This window comes from Venturia canescens, chromosome 10 (assembly GCF_019457755.1).
Source record: "Venturia canescens isolate UGA chromosome 10, ASM1945775v1, whole genome shotgun sequence".
NCBI classification, from domain to species: Eukaryota; Metazoa; Arthropoda; class Insecta; order Hymenoptera; family Ichneumonidae; genus Venturia; species Venturia canescens.
In genome coordinates, this window is record NC_057430.1 from 2684717 (window position 1) to 2703172 (window position 18456).

The 18456-nt window shown below is 31.8% G+C and overlaps 2 protein-coding genes across 5 annotated transcripts; one reads left to right on the forward strand and one right to left on the reverse strand.

The window, feature by feature from the left end:
• The first annotated feature begins 836 nt into the window (after window positions 1-836).
• LOC122417459 (uncharacterized) lies at window positions 837-3283 on the forward strand. The gene is made up of 2 exons (XM_043430974.1): window positions 837-846; window positions 2108-3283. Exons 1-2 carry the CDS (start codon window positions 837-839, stop codon window positions 2998-3000), a joined length of 903 nt encoding a protein of 300 aa, XP_043286909.1. The 3' UTR covers window positions 3001-3283.
• Window positions 3284-9477: 6194 nt separating this feature from the next.
• LOC122417292 (afadin- and alpha-actinin-binding protein-like) lies at window positions 9478-12158 on the reverse strand. Of its 4 annotated transcripts, none has more exons than XM_043430688.1 (6): window positions 11786-12158; window positions 11552-11694; window positions 10679-10876; window positions 10353-10484; window positions 10159-10270; window positions 9478-9865 (listed from the first exon to the last, which is right to left on the reverse strand). In XM_043430688.1, exons 2-6 carry the CDS (start codon window positions 11687-11689, stop codon window positions 9651-9653), a joined length of 795 nt encoding a protein of 264 aa, XP_043286623.1. In that variant the 5' UTR covers window positions 11690-11694; window positions 11786-12158; the 3' UTR covers window positions 9478-9650. The 4 variants fall into 4 exon arrangements, with proteins under 4 accessions (XP_043286623.1, XP_043286622.1, XP_043286624.1 ...); XM_043430687.1 differs by having other exon boundaries at window positions 11552-11690; window positions 11786-12157; XM_043430689.1 differs by lacking the exon at window positions 10679-10876 and having other exon boundaries at window positions 11552-11690.
• Window positions 12159-18456: the final 6298 nt, after the last annotated feature.

Below are 18456 nucleotides of genomic sequence, written 5' to 3' on the forward strand. Positions count from 1 at the left end.
AATTTTAATGCCGCACGTAAATTAGATGGAGTTTTTTTCAGTTGATTTAGCTGTTCGAATCAAATAAGAAGAATGAGGCATCGGTTTCCAAAATGATTTCAAGGGCGATTTTTCGGTTTATTATTTTTTACTTGTTATTTGTTTCTTTTGACACTTTAAAAAATAGATGCAGATTAGTTTTTTTTTAATATAACGTTTTTTCAAGATTTGTAAAATTTTTTTCGAATTGTTCTGTATTTTTTTTTATGAAATAATTTTTTTTACAATTAAAAAAAAAATTGTTTAAAGTTTTTTTTATGGGTTGTCATAATATCTCGGGCTTAAGCAAACGCATTGATTTCCAAAACGGACCAATGGAGAAGCAAAGAAAAATGATAAATGTTTCTTCGAATTGACATTCTCTATTTAATCAATTCTTTCGTCTGATTGACTTGAAAAAATCGAGACATCAAAAACTCACATGATCGAGTTCATAAGAATGAGGTAGGACTGGCTCGCACTGACTTTTCTTTCAATACTCAATGCTGAGATGCTGCCGAAAATGAAATCAATATAAAGAGAGCCAACCGATCGAGGTATACAGAGATTGGTTTTGTAATGTTCAACTGCCGATCGAAAGGAAATGTTTGGAATTCCGGTCAGTCTTCGATACCTCGTTACTCGGTGCGGGATATTCCAATCCAAAATGAACCTCGAGTTTTTGTGTGTGATTATGAATGGAGCCAGTTCCGTTCCATCAATTCGGAGTTGTACCGTGGAGGACAATTTGATAACAACCACAGGGCTTTCACGATAGGGAATCACAGTAAAAAGATTCTCTGTGGACGTCACTCAAAATGAAGAGCGGTACGTAAGAACTGTCAATCATAATCTTGAACGTTGCGCCGGTTGTGACAAACTTGACAATTTCGAGGATCGACCGTAATGAATCACGAAACATTTGTACCTCGTAACGCGTTCAAGCTGCATCACCCGAGAATTCTCTGTTCTATTTTTTTTCCATGATGAAATCTCATCGAGGAATATACGTATATGTCATACAATAATTAACGTGACTTGTGATAGATCGGAAGTAGTTTAATTACCCGTATCTTGAAAGGTGAAAAAGTTGGAACCAACCAAATTTAAGCGGAGTTTACAAACTAAAACAATACGATACTGAATTGAATGTCACCGAAGTGAGAAAAAGGGGAACGTGAATTACGACAATCATTGCGGAACACTTTCCAGGATTCGCTTCAGAGATACTTATACCAGATATTCGCTCAAAAATATAGAAAACTTCGCACGCTTTACGTACACGATTTAATTGGAAATTTCCTCTCTTTCATCTTTGATTGTGTGAATCAGACACAATGAAAAACAATATTTTAGTGTTAATTTCTATTTTCCTGGTTTTTTACGCTACGAGGAACACTCGAGGACAATGCGTTGTTAAAAACGCAACGAAGATGGAGTGCAGCTGCACTGCCAATGAGGTACGAAACTAATTTACAAGATTTCCAATCCCGCAATTCCAAGGTTATTTCGTGGGCGATTTTGATCCCATCAAATCATTGCTGTTATATACGATATTCCTTCCATTTTCTATCAATAATTCAGTAGTGAATTTCGCTTGAGGCTGGTAAAAACTCAATAAATTATTTCGATCGTTATGATGAACTCGCAGCCAGATATATCATTCGATTATTCGTCTGTAACAGCTGCTTGTCTATTTTGTGTTAGCTTGCACAATTTTAAGTTACCAGATCCAAGCCCAGCCAATTTTCAAAACGTTTTGAAATGATAAATACCATCGAGAATTTTCTGAATATATACACTTGTTGTCGGATGGCAATTATTGCACACATATTGTTCATTTGTTTCTCTAATCGCGAAAAACAAGTGGTTATCTTATGACTCAAGCAATTTCAATTATAATCTTAATTCATAGTTTGAAAAAGGAAGAATCACTCAAAGGAAAAATGATTAATTAATTCAATAATATATGAATCCGAGTATCATATTTATTGAGTTGGTTCACATTAATCTCCAAGAATAAAGAATTATTAGTAACTCTGTATTTTCATAGTATTTTAAAAAACTATTCATTTTTTAAGTTAATTAGTGAAATGTATTTCTTCTTTCATTGTGCAGGAATTCTCATTACCGGAAACTTTCGATTACTCGAACGTCACAAGTATTTTGGTGACGGGATGCGTTGACGCCAGCTTGAATTTTTCGAGTTTTTCCGGTTCGAAAAAAATCAGTAACATCGTCGTTCAGAATATAAGTGGACGTTTGGCATTCCAGCCATTTGCGAAATTACAAAAATTCCGAATATTCAAACTCGTAAGAATACGTAAAATATTATTGATTGCACCCGACACGTTTCCAAGTTTCTCTAATATAGAAAACTTTCACATCGAGGACACGTGGATTGAAAATTTCGAGGACCAATTTACGAACATAAACGTGACGTACTTGAAAATGAAAAATGTTACGATCGATCGAATGATCGGTATGAATTTATCGGAGAGGGGCAAGTGTTTGACGATCCACGATTCTGTGATAAAAAGTGTTCAAACGACTTTGAACTTCGCTTTTTTTTCAAAAATCGACATTAGGAATTCGGGATTCGAGCTACAAAAGCCAGGACACCTGTCGATCGAGGGAAATTCCGCTATTGTATTGAACAGCGTTTTCACCAACGTTAGCATGAATCTCGTTGCGAGTGACATTACGATCAACGGTAGCTGTGCCGATGGGAAAAGTTCGCTGAGGTTATCCGCCAACAGAATTGAGAGTTCTCACAATAGATTACCCACTGAAATCATTTATACTAGAAACTTAGTTCCACGAGATAACGATACTGATTTCCCGTTGATAGTCAACAATACTGTATGTATCGCCGGGAACTGTAAGTGTCCCAAGAGCAACGGTCACAATTCCTACGAACGTTTTCATGCTAATATTTATCTTGGCATGTTGCTTTTTTTTCTTGTACCCGGATTATTATGATCGATTCAATTCATGGCATGAAAAACTACAGGTGAAAACACAGAGGCATATTATTCTCGGTTTTTCCAGTGAAATTTTGATAATGCACTTAAATATTTTTCTTTCCAGTCACGATACTCTGGCTTCAAAAATTTTTTTTATTAGTCACTTCAATGAAGAGAATTCACATGCTGAAAACTTTGAACTATTTTGTCAGATTGATTAAATTAATTCATTGCAAGCTGTCAATTTTTCTTTCCATATTTTGTTTTTTTCAGTTAATCGTTCACTCCAGGCATAATCAAAACTTTTCCGATATAGGCCTCGAGTACTATGTACATTAGGGCGATTCAAAAAAAAATAATTTTTTTGTTTTTTATTGCAAACAGGCTTAAAAGTTTCTTTTTGGTGTAAAAAGACTCCAGTTAAAATTTGAGCCCTTAATGTTAATATTTAGATAGTCCGCATAGCACTTTTCTATTTTCCATAAGAATAACATTGGAAATTTCTTTCTTGCAGATTCTGATATTTACTGCAAGTCCATCGTGCGTCATATAAAAAATATCTTTACTTATTCTTGTAGAAAATCGCACGCTCTACAAAACAGGTCTCTTATGATTTTTCATTAAACTTAATAGTTTAAAATTCATTAGAGGTCAAAATTCAATCTATCGCAAATTTGATCGATTTCAGTACGTTATAGCGGATTTTATGGTTTTATTGGAAAAGATTGGCGAAAAATTTGTGTTTATCGTAAATGAAGTCTGTTAGAGAATATTTGTTTATAATTTTTTATAATACTAAGGCCAGCGAAACTCTGAGAAAAAAAATAAAAAATAACTTTCAGTATTTGATGAAAATCATATTTCAAAAAAACAATACACACTGAAGAACACCAATATCTATTTTTACAAGAATCAACAAACTGAACTACTTCATCCACAACTCCACCGAGTAGAAAAACAGTTATATTACCGATATAGGGTCTAAAAGTTTTTTTTTATCGGCACATTGATATGTATGAGACAACTCGATTGCTCAACTATAATTTTGAAAATTGATTTTAACCATAAAAGTTTTTAAAACATGTACGGAGACTATAAGAAAACAAAAACAATTAAATACAGTACTTAACGACATTTTTTTTACATAAAAAATTTTATAAATTTCTACTAATAAATTTTTCTAAACTATTTTATTTTTTTTTGGATTACTGTAAAAAATTCTTCATGAATGTTTTCTAAGAGACCGAGTTCAAGGACCATAAAGTTTTTGCTGTACTGTACTAGAAACGGTTAAATTTGCGATAAATTAAACTTTGAACTCTAATAACTTTTAAACTATTAGGTTTAACGAAAAATCATAAGAGATCTTTTTTGTAGAGTATGCGATTTTCTACAAGAACAAAGTAGAGACATTTTTTATATAACACACGATGGGCCTGCAGTAAAGATCAGAATGTGCAAAACAGAAATTTCCAATGTTATTCTTATGGAAAATAGAAAAGTGCGATGCGGAATATCTAAATATTAATATTAATGGCTCAAATTTTAACTGGAGTCTTTTTACACCAACGAGAAACTTTTAAGCCTGTTTGCAATCGAAAACAAAAAAAAATTTTTTTTGAGTCGCCCTAATGTACATTACGAAAATTTTTCAAAATTGTAAGTATCGTAGGCTATAGTGAAAAACTAATTTTTCTGTCTATACATCCCACGTTTATCTTACCTTCAAAACGAAAATACCATAATTTATCAAATACTATTGAAAGACACACTAAACAAAAACTTTTTATTTGTGCTTGTGGTTGATTTTTGTCGAATATGATAATCTTCCATTGTTGAATGCTACGCTAAAGGCGAATTCAGTGTCAGTGTTTACGCCGATCGAAATAATTAAACAATATTTTCTGTAATAAATGTACAACCTCCTCGAAAGCTTAAATTGCCATGGAAGAAGAGGCGTCTAATCAACAATAAAAATCTATTCCAGAAAATTCAAAGTGCACAAATACTAAAAACCGTATAGAACAAAGGGAATATTCGAATTAATGATAAGGATTCCTAATTAATATATATTGGTGGAAAAGTATAATAATATTGCATTAATGAAAATAGTTTGACAGTAAAAAATTCGTCTTGATAATTTTGCACGGCGAAAAAATATTTAAAAATATGCGCTATGGAATCAGAGTGTATGAAATGAATTCTATACGCGATGGGTTTATAGTGAAATTAGACATCAACCTTAGAATCCACTAAAAGTTCCATATTAATTCGAACACTTTTGAACCTGACCCCCTTCGATTTGGCTGAAACTTCGTAATTTTCTTTTTCCCAACTAGAGGAATTTTCATTAATTTTTTTGAAATTTTTTTACCGAAGCCATAAAAAAGTTATGAATTTCTCAAAAAAATTGACCTATTTTGACTTTTTTTCAAGTATGGATTTCAAATTTACTTTAATGAAAAAAATACGCAAATAATTTTGGAAATCAAGTTTTATGGATAATTTCAGTTTTTTGGGAAAAAACCATGCATTTTTCGAATTTCGATACTCTCAATTTTTGTTTTATTCTCCCAAAAAACAACTTTGATTTAGTTTGAAGTTAAACGAAAAAAAAAATTTTCAATTAAAAAAAAAATTTATTCGTTATCAATTTCCAATTTCTTTATATTAAAAATTTTCATTTCACATCGAAATTAATCTCAGCAAACAATTATGAAATATTTGGCGCCTTACACATAATTCAATGACATATGATAAGCATTTGACGAGTAGAGCGATTATCAATATTTTTTCTTGTTTCAGAATTAGTTTTTATTTTATTATCATGTATTTTGTATTTATCATGTATTTATCATGTAAAAAAAAGACGGGAGTTATGCGTTTCACTGCAATCAGCTGATAGGGGGGATTCCTCTGAAGCAACTTTTTTCTCTAGAACGGTCCCAGGTATCTTGATCAATTTTTGTTTGTGCTTTTTGCATCACTAGTCGTATTTGCGTAAATTTGCCACGTTCGTTGTCAGTTTTTTGTATTTTTCCTGATTTTTCCGTTTTTTTATCATTTAATTTAGTGTGCAACATTTCAATCAACGACCGAAAATTGTCACCGTCATCATTAAATTTCGACTTGTCGAGAAAAAAGTAACTTTTGCAAATAATTGGAAATCTAATGAATTTTATGATTTTAAAATTTATTATTATTCAATTTTTTTGATTAAATTGTTCATTGATTCAATTGGTGAAAGAATAGGTTATATGCCCCTAGACTAACTGAATTGACGGTAGGTAAGTCCATAATCTAGCTTATAGATCTAACAAACGTGGCAAATTTAAATACGATCAGTGATACATTAGAATACATGATAATAGAATAAGAACGAATTTCAATATGTTGAACACAATTACTTGGACGCCAAAGAACAATAAAACATTCATTTAAAAATAGTATTATGAGAAAAATTATTGATAATCGCTTTACTTGTGAAATGCTATTATCATATATCATTAAGTTAGATTATGTGTAAGGTATAAAACATCTCGAAATTATATACTACGGTTAATTTTGATGTGAAAAAAATTTTTGAATGTAAAGAAGTTGAAAAAAAAATTACGGTCCACTAGACAATTAGCGGGGTTAACTCCAGAATAAATCGAAGTTATTTTTTAGGGGAATAAAATTAATGGTTTTTTACTAAAAAACTGAAATTATTCATAAACCTTGATTTCCAAAATTATTTGCGTATTTTTTTCAGAAAAGTAAATTCGAAAACAAAACTTAAAAAAAATGTCCTGATAGGTCAATTTTTGAAAAAGTTATAGCTATTTGATAAAGAAAAGCAATTTTTTTTTTAATTCATAACTTTTTTTGGTTTTGGTAAAAAATTTATAAAAGCTTTTCTAGATTGGGAAAAGAAATTTGCGAAGTCTCAGCTAAATCAAGAGGGGTCGGGTCCAAAAGTGGTCGAATTGATATGTAATAAGCCACATAATAAACCGAGGAAAACGTTGTTTTGTCGAAAGGACATGCCCAATTGTTGAAAAGAATATTATTCAGTAAGAACGACGATGATGTCGACGTATTAAATGAATTATGATTCAGTGTATGATGCGATAATGGTTTAGAAAATGAATATTGATTTTTTCCAATGTAAAATATTGAACAAATTATTTTGAATAATTCCCATTATTGAGTAATGCACTCAAGTGTATAAAAAGAGGATACTTTATTATACCTCGAGTATCAATTCTTATTCAAAAGTCGAAATATAAAAGAGGATTTGGTTGATGTTTCCAATTTTTGGAGTTCTCTAAAATAGTAGAACACTCTTTACGAAAATATTGTGCTGGCACCGAAGAAGATTTTCTTGTTAAAAGAAATAAACAAAAGTTAAAAGAAGAATTAAAAAAGAGATTCTAGAATTTGGTAGGAGGTTCAGCGTTGTTGTGGAAATAAAAAATAGTGTTAAAGTCAATGTGAAAAATAGTGTAAGTTAATGCGAAAGAGACCTTACAAATGAAAATATTGAACATTCTTGATGGCAAAATATATTATGTAATGTCTGCTCATAATAAAGCGAGAATTTAGTTATTGTGAGAGGAGATGGGCTGATATTACAGCACTATTTTCTTCGCCACATTGATTAGCAGAAACCATCCATAAGAAGGAGAGGACAATAACTGCCCCTGTAAATCGTCAAATAAAATTTGAAGTTATCATTTGTGAATGCGGAAAACTAATCCTCCAAACAAAAAAAAAATTGGTTGATGAAATACATTCAAATGCGTTCTTACCTTTCAGAACTAAAAAATCCCTTCTGCAGAACGGTCGAATCGATTGAATAAGGATTTTTACCAGTTTTACTATCTCAATAAAATAAAATATCCGGATTTTTCTGCTCGAACAAGGCTATTTCGGAAAAATGCAGAAACAAATTATCATTCCAAAAGAATATTCAATAAGAAAATTGATGAAATACAGTCACCATCAAACCGTTTTCCGAATGAATATAAAAATTTCTCTTGCAATCCACCGACATGTAATTTCAGCATTGTTCTTTTAAAATTTCAGTTTTATGTACTGTCTAGTTTGATTAAGCCGATTGTGTATGATAAAAAATACTTTATTGTTCGAAAATCATGACGTTATGAATCTTGTTTAGGGGAGACCGCGGGGCTAGTTGACAAACTTTTTTAACTATTGCTTGTAAATAAGAAACTAAAGACGATCAAAAACCAAATGATTATTTCGAATAGAAACAATTTTCCACTATCTCAGATAATAATTTGAATTTTTTAATGTGAAACGAAGTGAGTTATTGAATCGTTTTCTTGACGAACCGTTTTTGTGTCAATCGTTTCCACGTTCGGGACAAGTTGACTATGGTACTATTTTTACCTAATAATCAACTACGTACGTATTAGTAAAATTAATAAAAATGAATCGTTATCAATATTATTTATTTGATGATTCAAACAATGAATACAAAATATTGACATAAGTGAATGTAAAGATCATTTTTATCCATAAGTGTGAAGAAAAATGTGAAAAAAATGGCATTCTCGTCCTTGTCATCAAAATCAGAATTGGAGTTTCTACACACATGGAATATTATGTTTTTACTGATACATCTTGAGTGGGCTTATCTAGAGTCGACACATGTGTGTTAACATGTGTTAACATGTTAACGCGATAAAGTAGAATAAAATAAATTTGTCCATACATAAAACAGAATATTTTTTGGTTTGAGAAACGTGAACAGCCCGAAAACTCATATTTTCCTATATGAGAGCGAGGTGCACCAGGTTTGCGTAAGTTAACTTCATGAAAATGTCGCGTCAAGCCTTAACAAGGGTGAATCACGAAATCAAAATAATCAGAATTTGATAAAATTTGGTGATAACATTCTTTGGCATCAAGTATACAAATATGATTTTTTTCAAATTTTTTTACCACATGGTTATCGAATAATTGAGCGTTCAATAAAAGTTGTTATGCACGAGATGTACAACTGTATATATGTAATGTAAACTCTATGCTTATACACGTGAACTTTAGCGTTCAATTACTCGAGAGCTACGTGGTAGAAAAATCTATAAAAATTTATATTGTCTTATATATTTTTAAAGAATACATTTACCAAATTTTATGAAATTCTTATCATTTTGAAATTCTTAATATTTTGAACATGGTTTATCATGGCAACATTGTATCGTCGCGATCCACTCTTCTTAATCACGTCTTTTGATTTTCAAAATTATTAATCTAGAAGATTATTGGTTATGATTTGTAGAAGACACAAATTTTATTGAGAAATATAATAACGTGCAACGAATGGTAAATACCTTCTCGTTATTATCGATGTATGATATAGGCTTCGAAATTTAAACTGATTTATAAATTTTCTCGTTCGATTTATGAGGAGTTGAGTCAAATTCTGTCTCAGGGGTTCAGTAAAATAGTGCCGGGTCATTATGATTCATACCCTACTTGATTATGAAGATTCGTTTTCATTTATTGGAATAAATACATTTGTCATTCGGTGGTAAAAACGGCATCGGTAAAATATTTTAAAAAAATATATCATTTGTATAATTTATAAATGGGAACGAGCAGTTCGAAATCGTAATTCAAGAAAAAAAGTATTTATCCACAAACAGGGTTGTTTTAAGTTTTTGTATCATCCCAGACACCCGAAGCCTCGACCTGCAGCTCAATCCCATTGGTGTGAAGTGCAAGAGTTTCTCTTAATTCGTTAATTTCTTCGAGCATCAAACCATTGTTATCTTCTAAACGTTGAATTGTTTGTTCATAAACTCGAAGCTTTTTATCGGTTTCAGTCTGTAGCTTTTGCGACGCTTTGTCCTTCGGCATATATGATCCTAATCGATTGGACAAAGATTAGAATAAAATAAACTGAGTTGTTATATCGATTATACCTTTACTGGAAAAACGTCAACTTTGAAGAATTTTTGAACGATAAGAAGAATTATGTAATGAATGAATAAAGTTAAACGAAGTAATCTGTAAAAATCACTTTTTTGAAGAAATATTATGACAGTAATAATAACCTGAATGCACAAAGTACATAACTGACATGAACAAGATACACAGAATAAATGCACATTCGAGGGAATTTAATGAAATGCAATTAATAATTAGTTAATTTACTAACCAGCCGTTTTTTCTAATTGTACCCGAAGTTTCTGTCCACTTTGTTGAATTCTGCGCAGTTCGTGAGTGTGCTGGATATCTTTGGATTGTAATTGTTTTCTTAATTTCACCGTCTGTACGAAGAACGAAAAAGAAAAATTACGAGGTAAGTTGGCAATAGCGTATTTTATTATTCTAACGGATGTCGTTGCGAACCTCGTCTTTTTCTCGTTTGAGGTCACGTGATAATCTTTCAGTTTGCACTTTCAGTCGTCTCTCCCGCTCTTGAACTTCACAGAGAGCATGATCTTTCTTATCCAAATTTTCCTTCAGCCTTTTTACATGATTCTAAAATTACATCAAAAGTGAATGGAACAGGTTTTTAATATTCATTTCATTTCATTTTCATCCGGGAACATTGCTAAAGAAATAAACATTAATGTATATCTCACCCTTAGTGAACCTCAGCAGCAGTAAGAAAAGAGTTTTATAATATTTTGCGTTAGTTCATGAAAAATTTTATTTTATTACGATCAACTTACTGTTAAATTGGTGTTGTCGTTTGACAATTTGTGATGTGAATTCTTCAGGTCTTCATGAATTTTCATGAGATTTCTGTGCTTGTGAATAAGAATCCACGAGGCGTTTATTAAATTAACAAATATAGTTTGGAGTGAATGTAATGATCTCGAATACAGCCCACCGTCAGATGATATACAAATTCCGAGAGATTCTAATTCCTATTACACAATTAATTTTGATTTTATCATGGATTCAACCATTGCAAAAATTAAAAAAATTGTAATCGTGAGAATTATTAATAATAAATGAATAATTTACCGACACGCTCTTTTTCTCGTTTAATTGTGCTGTTTTCTCAGTAGAATAAAAGAATAATATTCATAAATATTCTTATGGATTTATTAAATGAAAATAATTGATTTTCCAAATTAATTACAAACATATTGCAATTAATTCGATACTGATATCAATATTTTATGGTTCTGTTCTATAACTGCTGACAATATAATATGAAAATTAACAATGAGCCAATAATTTGAACATTTTCTTCATCACACATGTAACAATTTTGATTTTTCGTGAAAGACTTCTATATTTATCAATTGAAAATTCAATGTGATTTCAAATTAGACTGCGGGACTCAAACTCCGAAAATTATCATTAGATAAAAAAATCATTCTTTCTCGTTCGTATCATTTTTATACTCTGTTTTGTTTGGAAAACCTCTCATTGAAATTTTTCGTTGACTGATAAACAAGAAAATAATATTTACATTTCGGAAAATATTCAAAAAAACATTATCGTAAAATTGAGTTTTTTGAAATAGAAGCAGTATGGCGCATGGCACGTACAGAAAGAATAATGTTTATACGAAAAAACAGAACGAATTTCACCTCAGACAAAGTCGATACGGCATCTTCAATATTTTCATTATTACAAAAATCCGTATCATCGGGTGTCGTTTTATTCTGAATTTCCAGGACTGATCTGAGACTCTTCATGGCTGTAACGCTGTCAGTTCTCGTAGTCATTCTTTCTTTCATGAAATAATATTGATTGAAAAATTCATCAATTAATTTGAGAATAATACACATTGTTATAATAAACATGTGATTCAAAAGACTTACATGTATGAGACGATCCACGAGTCCACGATGTACCTCGATCGCACACACTGAACGTACTGATTTTATGTAATGTCGTTGAAGCAGTCAACGATGATAAAATAATGCACCAATTATCGATCAATTTTACAAGCCTATTTGGATAATTAGCATAACTCATAGAAGGCACAGATGCGTAACCTTCGGATTTACAACGTGAACCTTATCTCTCTCCGTTCTGAGTTTGACAGTATAAGACAACGAAAGAAAACTGATTGAATTCCGGATACTTTGGGATTATTTCTGAACTACATACACATCAATTGCGTAGAATGTTTCGTAGCGTATTCGAAATAATCCCGACTTCAAATGTTCGAAGACCAAAGGCATTGTTCTCGAGACGAAAATAAACAGAATCTCATGCGGCTCCCCACATCGATGATCGCTATTTCGTATCGATTCCTGGTCTTGCAAACAGATGGCAGCATCGTTATGATTTCTCAAGTATCTCTGTTAATAATCTCTCTAAGCTACCGCGGCTCTATCAAGAATCGCGGTATTCCGGAGGAGATTATACGTTGACATATTTTTTATTTTTTTTTTCTTTCGATTGCGACCTCTTCGAACTCTGTAGCTTAATGCGTTGAAGAGATATTAATTATTTATTTTTTAATTGTATCATCAAAAAATGGTGTTGGATTTTCGCACACATTTTCGATGTTTATTTGTTTTATTTAGTGACAAATCTGGTGCCATAATACATTTTATATACCTATATATTGTTTTTCTGGTGCCATAATACAAGTATATACCTATATATATACTATATACAAACAATGTGTCAGTTTTTGATCGGATAAACAGAGTTTCGACATTATGAAGTGCGTGCGGGATAAATAAAAACAATTTTCGTCATCTAACGAAGTGCATATTACTATTTATTTTGTACAAATTTGTGATATACTAAACCGGTATCAAAACGGCCGCGTAAATGTAGTCTGTGATCTGCGTGTGAAAAAGAATATAAAAAAATGCACGATGCATATATCAACGAAACTTTTCAAGATTTCATTATTTCGTTCGATTGGAAATAAGTGTTAACTGAAATAATCCTTCAATTAAACCATAGTGCGAGAAATATTGTCCAGTGTAAATATATCGTCAGTTGCGTGGTTATATATCATGTGTAAATAGGTTACATATACGAATGAATAAAAGAAAAACACACGGAACTGTTAGAATGATGTTAGAAACTTTAATTGAATAAATATTTTCTAATTTATTTCTTGTGTCATCATTATTTTTAAACATTCCTATATTTTGCTTGATATTAAGTTTGGCTCTGCCCTTTCCGATCCTTGTTTTCACCCTATCGGTTTGCAGCATATCGATACATATTATTAATTCGTTGCCTGAGATGTGTCCTCTGAAATTCTACTACTTCTTCATGCTGATTGTAGTAACGTGATTCAAGAGATTTCTAGTCATGATCTTTAATTGCACATTTTGTAAATTAGATGTTTTAAAAAATTTCTGGTCTTGGTATAAGTATAGTTATTCTTTTTCTACTTGGTCTGTCGAGTGATAAATTTGGAAACTTGTTCCAGAAAGCCTTTGGATGCTTTCTTTTCTGATGATATGAAAACTCGTATCTTCGGAATGCAGTGGGTAAACACAAATTCTGACAATAGAACTTATGAAATGATATGTGTGTTGAGTATTCCCACTTTGCAAACTGCAAATGTGGAATTATTAGTGAAAAGATTCATTATGATAAGTCTACAGTTGCTCAGTAATCAGCGTAATTACTAAGAAAAAACTTTGCGCGGGCTCAAGATTATGCGAAAGTACCAACCATTTACGGAGTTGACGCATCTGTATATGGGTTTATACCAATACCATACATACATACTCTTGATGCCCATCACAACAAATCACCGGTGAGAATCTATCCGTCTCGACCAATCGCCGATGAAAGAATTTCTGATAGTCCTCAATATTTTCTTGTATACCGTCTGTTATCGTCTGTTAGGCCCGCTACACACGGTCAATAATATTGCACAGTAATATTGCACAATAAGTTTGTATGGTGTGTAGTGCGCCATAAATTTAAGATAGCTCAAACTTCGGTACAATGATTGCGCAATGTTTCAATACTATATCTACACGTTAAATAATATTATGCAATCACCTATATTGCGCAATATTATTGACCGTGTGTAGCAGGCCTAATAATGTAGGTTATATATACGAGTTCCATTTGATAGCTGTGTGGTAACGAACCGGCCGGGGTTTGACGTTACGAAATGCGGGACAAATGTAACAAACGTTCGCATAGTTAGTGAATAATATAAATAAACATCCCCTAGGGAAAAAAAGGTTGGGACAAGTACATTGATGGTCTCTTGTTTCTGGATGACATAGAAAAAGAATTCAGAACCAGGAAAAAAAATTCTATAGAAATAATAAACGAAAAATTGAAAAGTTCAATAAAATTCAACCAAAATAAAGACCAATCGAAAAAATTCTGCAAAGAAAAAAAAAATTTCAAAAAATTTCATAAATATTGAAGACATTAAAAAATGTACTATCCAAGTTACACGCAGTATAATAAAAATGTATGATATCAATTGGAGGCCAAGTTTTTATTGATAATTTGGAATATTTATCCAACAAATTGGAAACTTTAATGAAATTCATGATAATTATTTTCACGAAAAAAGTTAATGAAAAAAAGTCATAACGAAAGTTACGTGCAGTACTAAAATGTATTATATCAATTCGAGGTCAAGTATTTATCAGTTATTCGAAATATAATCTCCGGCGACAAATGAGCGTTGAGAATCCTTGTCGGGCTCACAACGTTTTATCAAAATTACTAAAAAATTAATGGAAATAAAATCATTAAAAATTCACATGAAAGTCATTCGTTACTTCAACAAGGTACACACTTTAAAGAATCGATTCCCTTCCGACTTTCAGGATCCCCTGGTATTATTCACAACATTCAACTTCGATTGTATCGGTACAAATTATGTTCAAATACGTCTTAAACGTACTTGTCCGGCCCATCAATTTTTATTCAAATTGCTTATTCGAAAATAAATCAAAAACGAAGTTCATGCATGTGTAAATATTAAGGAACAGTAATTCCCGAGAAAATAATTTTCCTTCGAATCGCTCTTGTCAAAATGAAACGAAAATGAAAGATGATGTTGATTAATCTATTTATATTATATGGAGTCATCATTCACAACAAAATCATTTTTCTCCAAATTCCAGGAATCCACGTGTCGTACTCGACTATATCGATATTTATCAAAATGTGTACATGACTAAAGAAAAAAAACATTGCATGGCTGAGTAGGTTCGAAAATTTCTAGTAATGCGCCTGATTATTTCTCATTTTCATTGGTTCTTACCGAATGGTATGTGTTCACTGAAGAAAATGAGAAGTGGATTTTGCTATACGAACTTGCGAACAATCAAGTTCAAATTACTTGGAGGTATTATTTTTATTTCTATCCATTTTATTATATTTGTCATTATAGCAATGATTTATTTTCGAATGAGCAATTTGAATAAAAAGTGATGTGCCGGACAAGTACGTTTAAGACGTATTTGAACACAATTTGTACCGATCCAATCGAAGTTGAATGTTGTGAATAATACCAGGGGATCCTGAAAGTCGGAGGGGAATCGATTCTTTAAAGTGTGTACCTTGTTGAAGTAACGAATGACTTTCATGTGAATTTTTAATGATTTTATTTCCATTAATTTTTTAGTAATTTTGATAAAACGTTGTAAGCCCGACAAGGATTCTCAACGCTCATTTGTCGCCGGAGATTATATTTCGAATAACTGATAAATACTTGACCTCGAATTGATATAATACATTTTAGTACTGCACGTAACTTTCGTTATGACTTTTTTTCATTAACTTTTTTCGTGAAAATAATTATCATGAATTTCATTAAAGTTTCCAATTTGTTGGATAAATATTCCAAATTATCGATAAAAACTTGGCCTCCAATTGATATCATACATTTTTATACTGCGTGTAACTTGGATAGTACATTTTTTAATGTCTTCAATATTTATGAATTTTTTTGAAATTTTTTTTTTCTTTGCAGAATTTTTTCGATTGTTCTTTATTTTGGTTGAATTTTATTGAACTTTTCAATTTTTCGTTTATTATTTCTATAGAATTTTTTTTCCTGGTTCTGAATTCTTTTTCTATGTCATCCAGAAACAAGAGACCATCAATGTACTTGTCCCAACCTTTTTTTCCCTAGGGGATGTTTATGGTTTGATATCACGCCTTTTTTCTCAAAAGTTCCTCATTTATGTTATGACGGTTATAGGATTTTAGTATAAATTTCTTTGAATTATTTGCTTAGTACATTTTTATAGATTCCATTCTCATACGAACATTTTTTATGGGATAATCTTTTTCATGAAATTATCAGCAAATAAGGGACCTTCAATGTACTTTTCCCAATCTTATTTTCCCTAGGTATGATGTTCGGCTTATAAAGTTGGTTTCCACCATAAAAGACCAATTTTTCGTAAAAATTGTAGTGAAAATATTTCGTCACAAGTCTGCCCTAGAACTTTGGCGTTTTTTTTCCTTATACTCTAATATGTTATGCCTATTAGGAACTCAACAGCATGGAGGAATCCGGGATGAGGCCCGAGAAATTAATTTCGGTTTATAATGTTGGTTTCCACGTAAAAGTCCAATTTTTCTTCAAAATTGTACTGAAAATATTTCGGCACTGGTTTGGTCTTGGACTTTGGTGATTTTTCTCCTTGTCTTCTAATATGTTTTGTCTATTGGGAATCCAAGAGCATGAAGAAATGCGTGTTGTGGGCCATAATATGATTTTCGGTTTATAACATTGGTTTCCACGAAATAAGATCTATTTTTCGTTAAAATTGTACTGGAAATATTTCGTCACAGGTCTGTCTTTGGACTTTGGCGATTTTTTTCCTTATACTCTAATATGTTTCGTCTATTTGGAACCCAAGAGCATGGAAAAAAGTGTGTTGCGGGCCGAGATATGATTTTCGGCTTATAACGTTGGTTTCCACGAAAAACAACAAATTTCTCGTCAACATTGTACAGAAAATATTCCGTCACAGGTCTGTCCATGGAGTTGGGCTATTTTTTTTCTTCTACTCTAATTTGCTATGCTTATTGGGAACCTAAGAGAATGGTAGAAAGCGGGTTGGGGGCCGAGATATGATTTTCGGCTTATAACGTTGGTTTCCACGAAAAAGGGCCTATTTTTCGTCAAAATTGTACTGGAAATATTTCGGCACTGGTTTGTTCTTCCACGTTGGTGATTTTCCCCCTTATCTTCTAATATGTTTTGTGTAATAGGAACCCAAACGAGTGAAGAAATGCGTCTCGTGGGCTGTAATATGATTTTCGGCTTATAACGTTGGTTTCCGCGACAAAAGATCTATTTTTCGTCAAAATTGTACTGAAAATATTTCGTCACCTGTCTGTCCTTGGCCTTTGGCGATTTTTTCCAAGTCTGCATACCAAGAAAGAACTGATGTAAAGATTTCCTTAATAGAACAGATTTTATTTATCCCTTTTCTTCAAAATTCAAATGAAAGATAGATCAAATTCAAGACACGAAAAATCCAACAGATTGCCCACTTTAAATGTCGCTTTTGCATTCTGAATCTAGAGATTTCATTTCATCCAAAACGTGCCCCCAATGAAATATATTTCCAAAGTTTGCAAGCGGCCGCTGAGGTTCAATTATCCACAGTTTGATAGTTGCTGAAAAAAAGTATCCGAAAACTTCTAACATTTATTATGCCAGAACTCAACGCAGCAAAAAAAACTAAGCAAACTTAATTCAACAGAGCAACAGAATTCAAAGACGTTTAAAGTACCTGCATTGGTTTTGGAGGAAAACCATTTCAGGACAATTCAGAAATGAATTTAGAAATTCGAAAACTCACAATGGAGTAGAAAAAGGAAAATTGAAGTATCTAGAAAAGCGGAAGACTTTTGTGATGAATTTTATAGATTACATGATACGGTTGGAGTAAATGATTTGAATGATTGGAACACATGCTGCAACACAGAAATATCAAAGTTTGGAAGTATTCGCTGTGTATCAGTCATACAAACTTCAATACTATTTGAAAAGGAACACTTAAAAACGTGCCGAACCAAGTTCCATTACATATTACCATAATCAAAGATAAGGGGTGATCCGTAGCATATATATTTATGCACAGAAATTTCAGAGTTCGCAGGGATCTGCTGCAATTCACGGAATGAGTTTTGAAGACAGCAATTTCAAATCTATCCATAAATGACCAACTGAAAACTTTTGTAATGAATTTTTCATTTTATATATATGTTACAGTTAGAGTCAAAAAGTAAAATGAATGGCACAGTATATAAATTGTATAGTTTGTAGATCTTTGCTGTATTTCAATGATCCGAATCTACAGCATTATAATGAAAAGTTGTCAAAATTCATGATGTCACATTAAAATGACATAGCACACATTGCATTCAGAAATTCTGTATATTTCCATGGATATTGGCAGGCATTATATTTGATCGTTTCCAAAACTGAGCAACTGTAGACTTATCATAATGAATCTTTTCACTAATAATTCCACATTTGTAGTTTGCAAAGTGAGAATACTCAATATTACCA

What these genes read in the sequence shown, in the direction of transcription:
- LOC122417292 (XM_043430688.1), bottom strand. Translation starts at nt 11,689, where the DNA reads ATGACTACGAGAACTGACAGCGTTACAGCCATGAAGAGTCTCAGATCA. An exon ending in ACGACAACACCAATTTAACA is followed by an intron (nt 10,485 to 10,678) that starts GTAAGTTGATCG and finishes ATGTAATTTTAG; the next exon opens with AATCATGTAAAAAGGCTGAA. An exon ending in TCAAACGAGAAAAAGACGAG is followed by an intron (nt 10,271 to 10,352) that starts GTTCGCAACGAC and finishes TTCTTCGTACAG; the next exon opens with ACGGTGAAATTAAGAAAACA.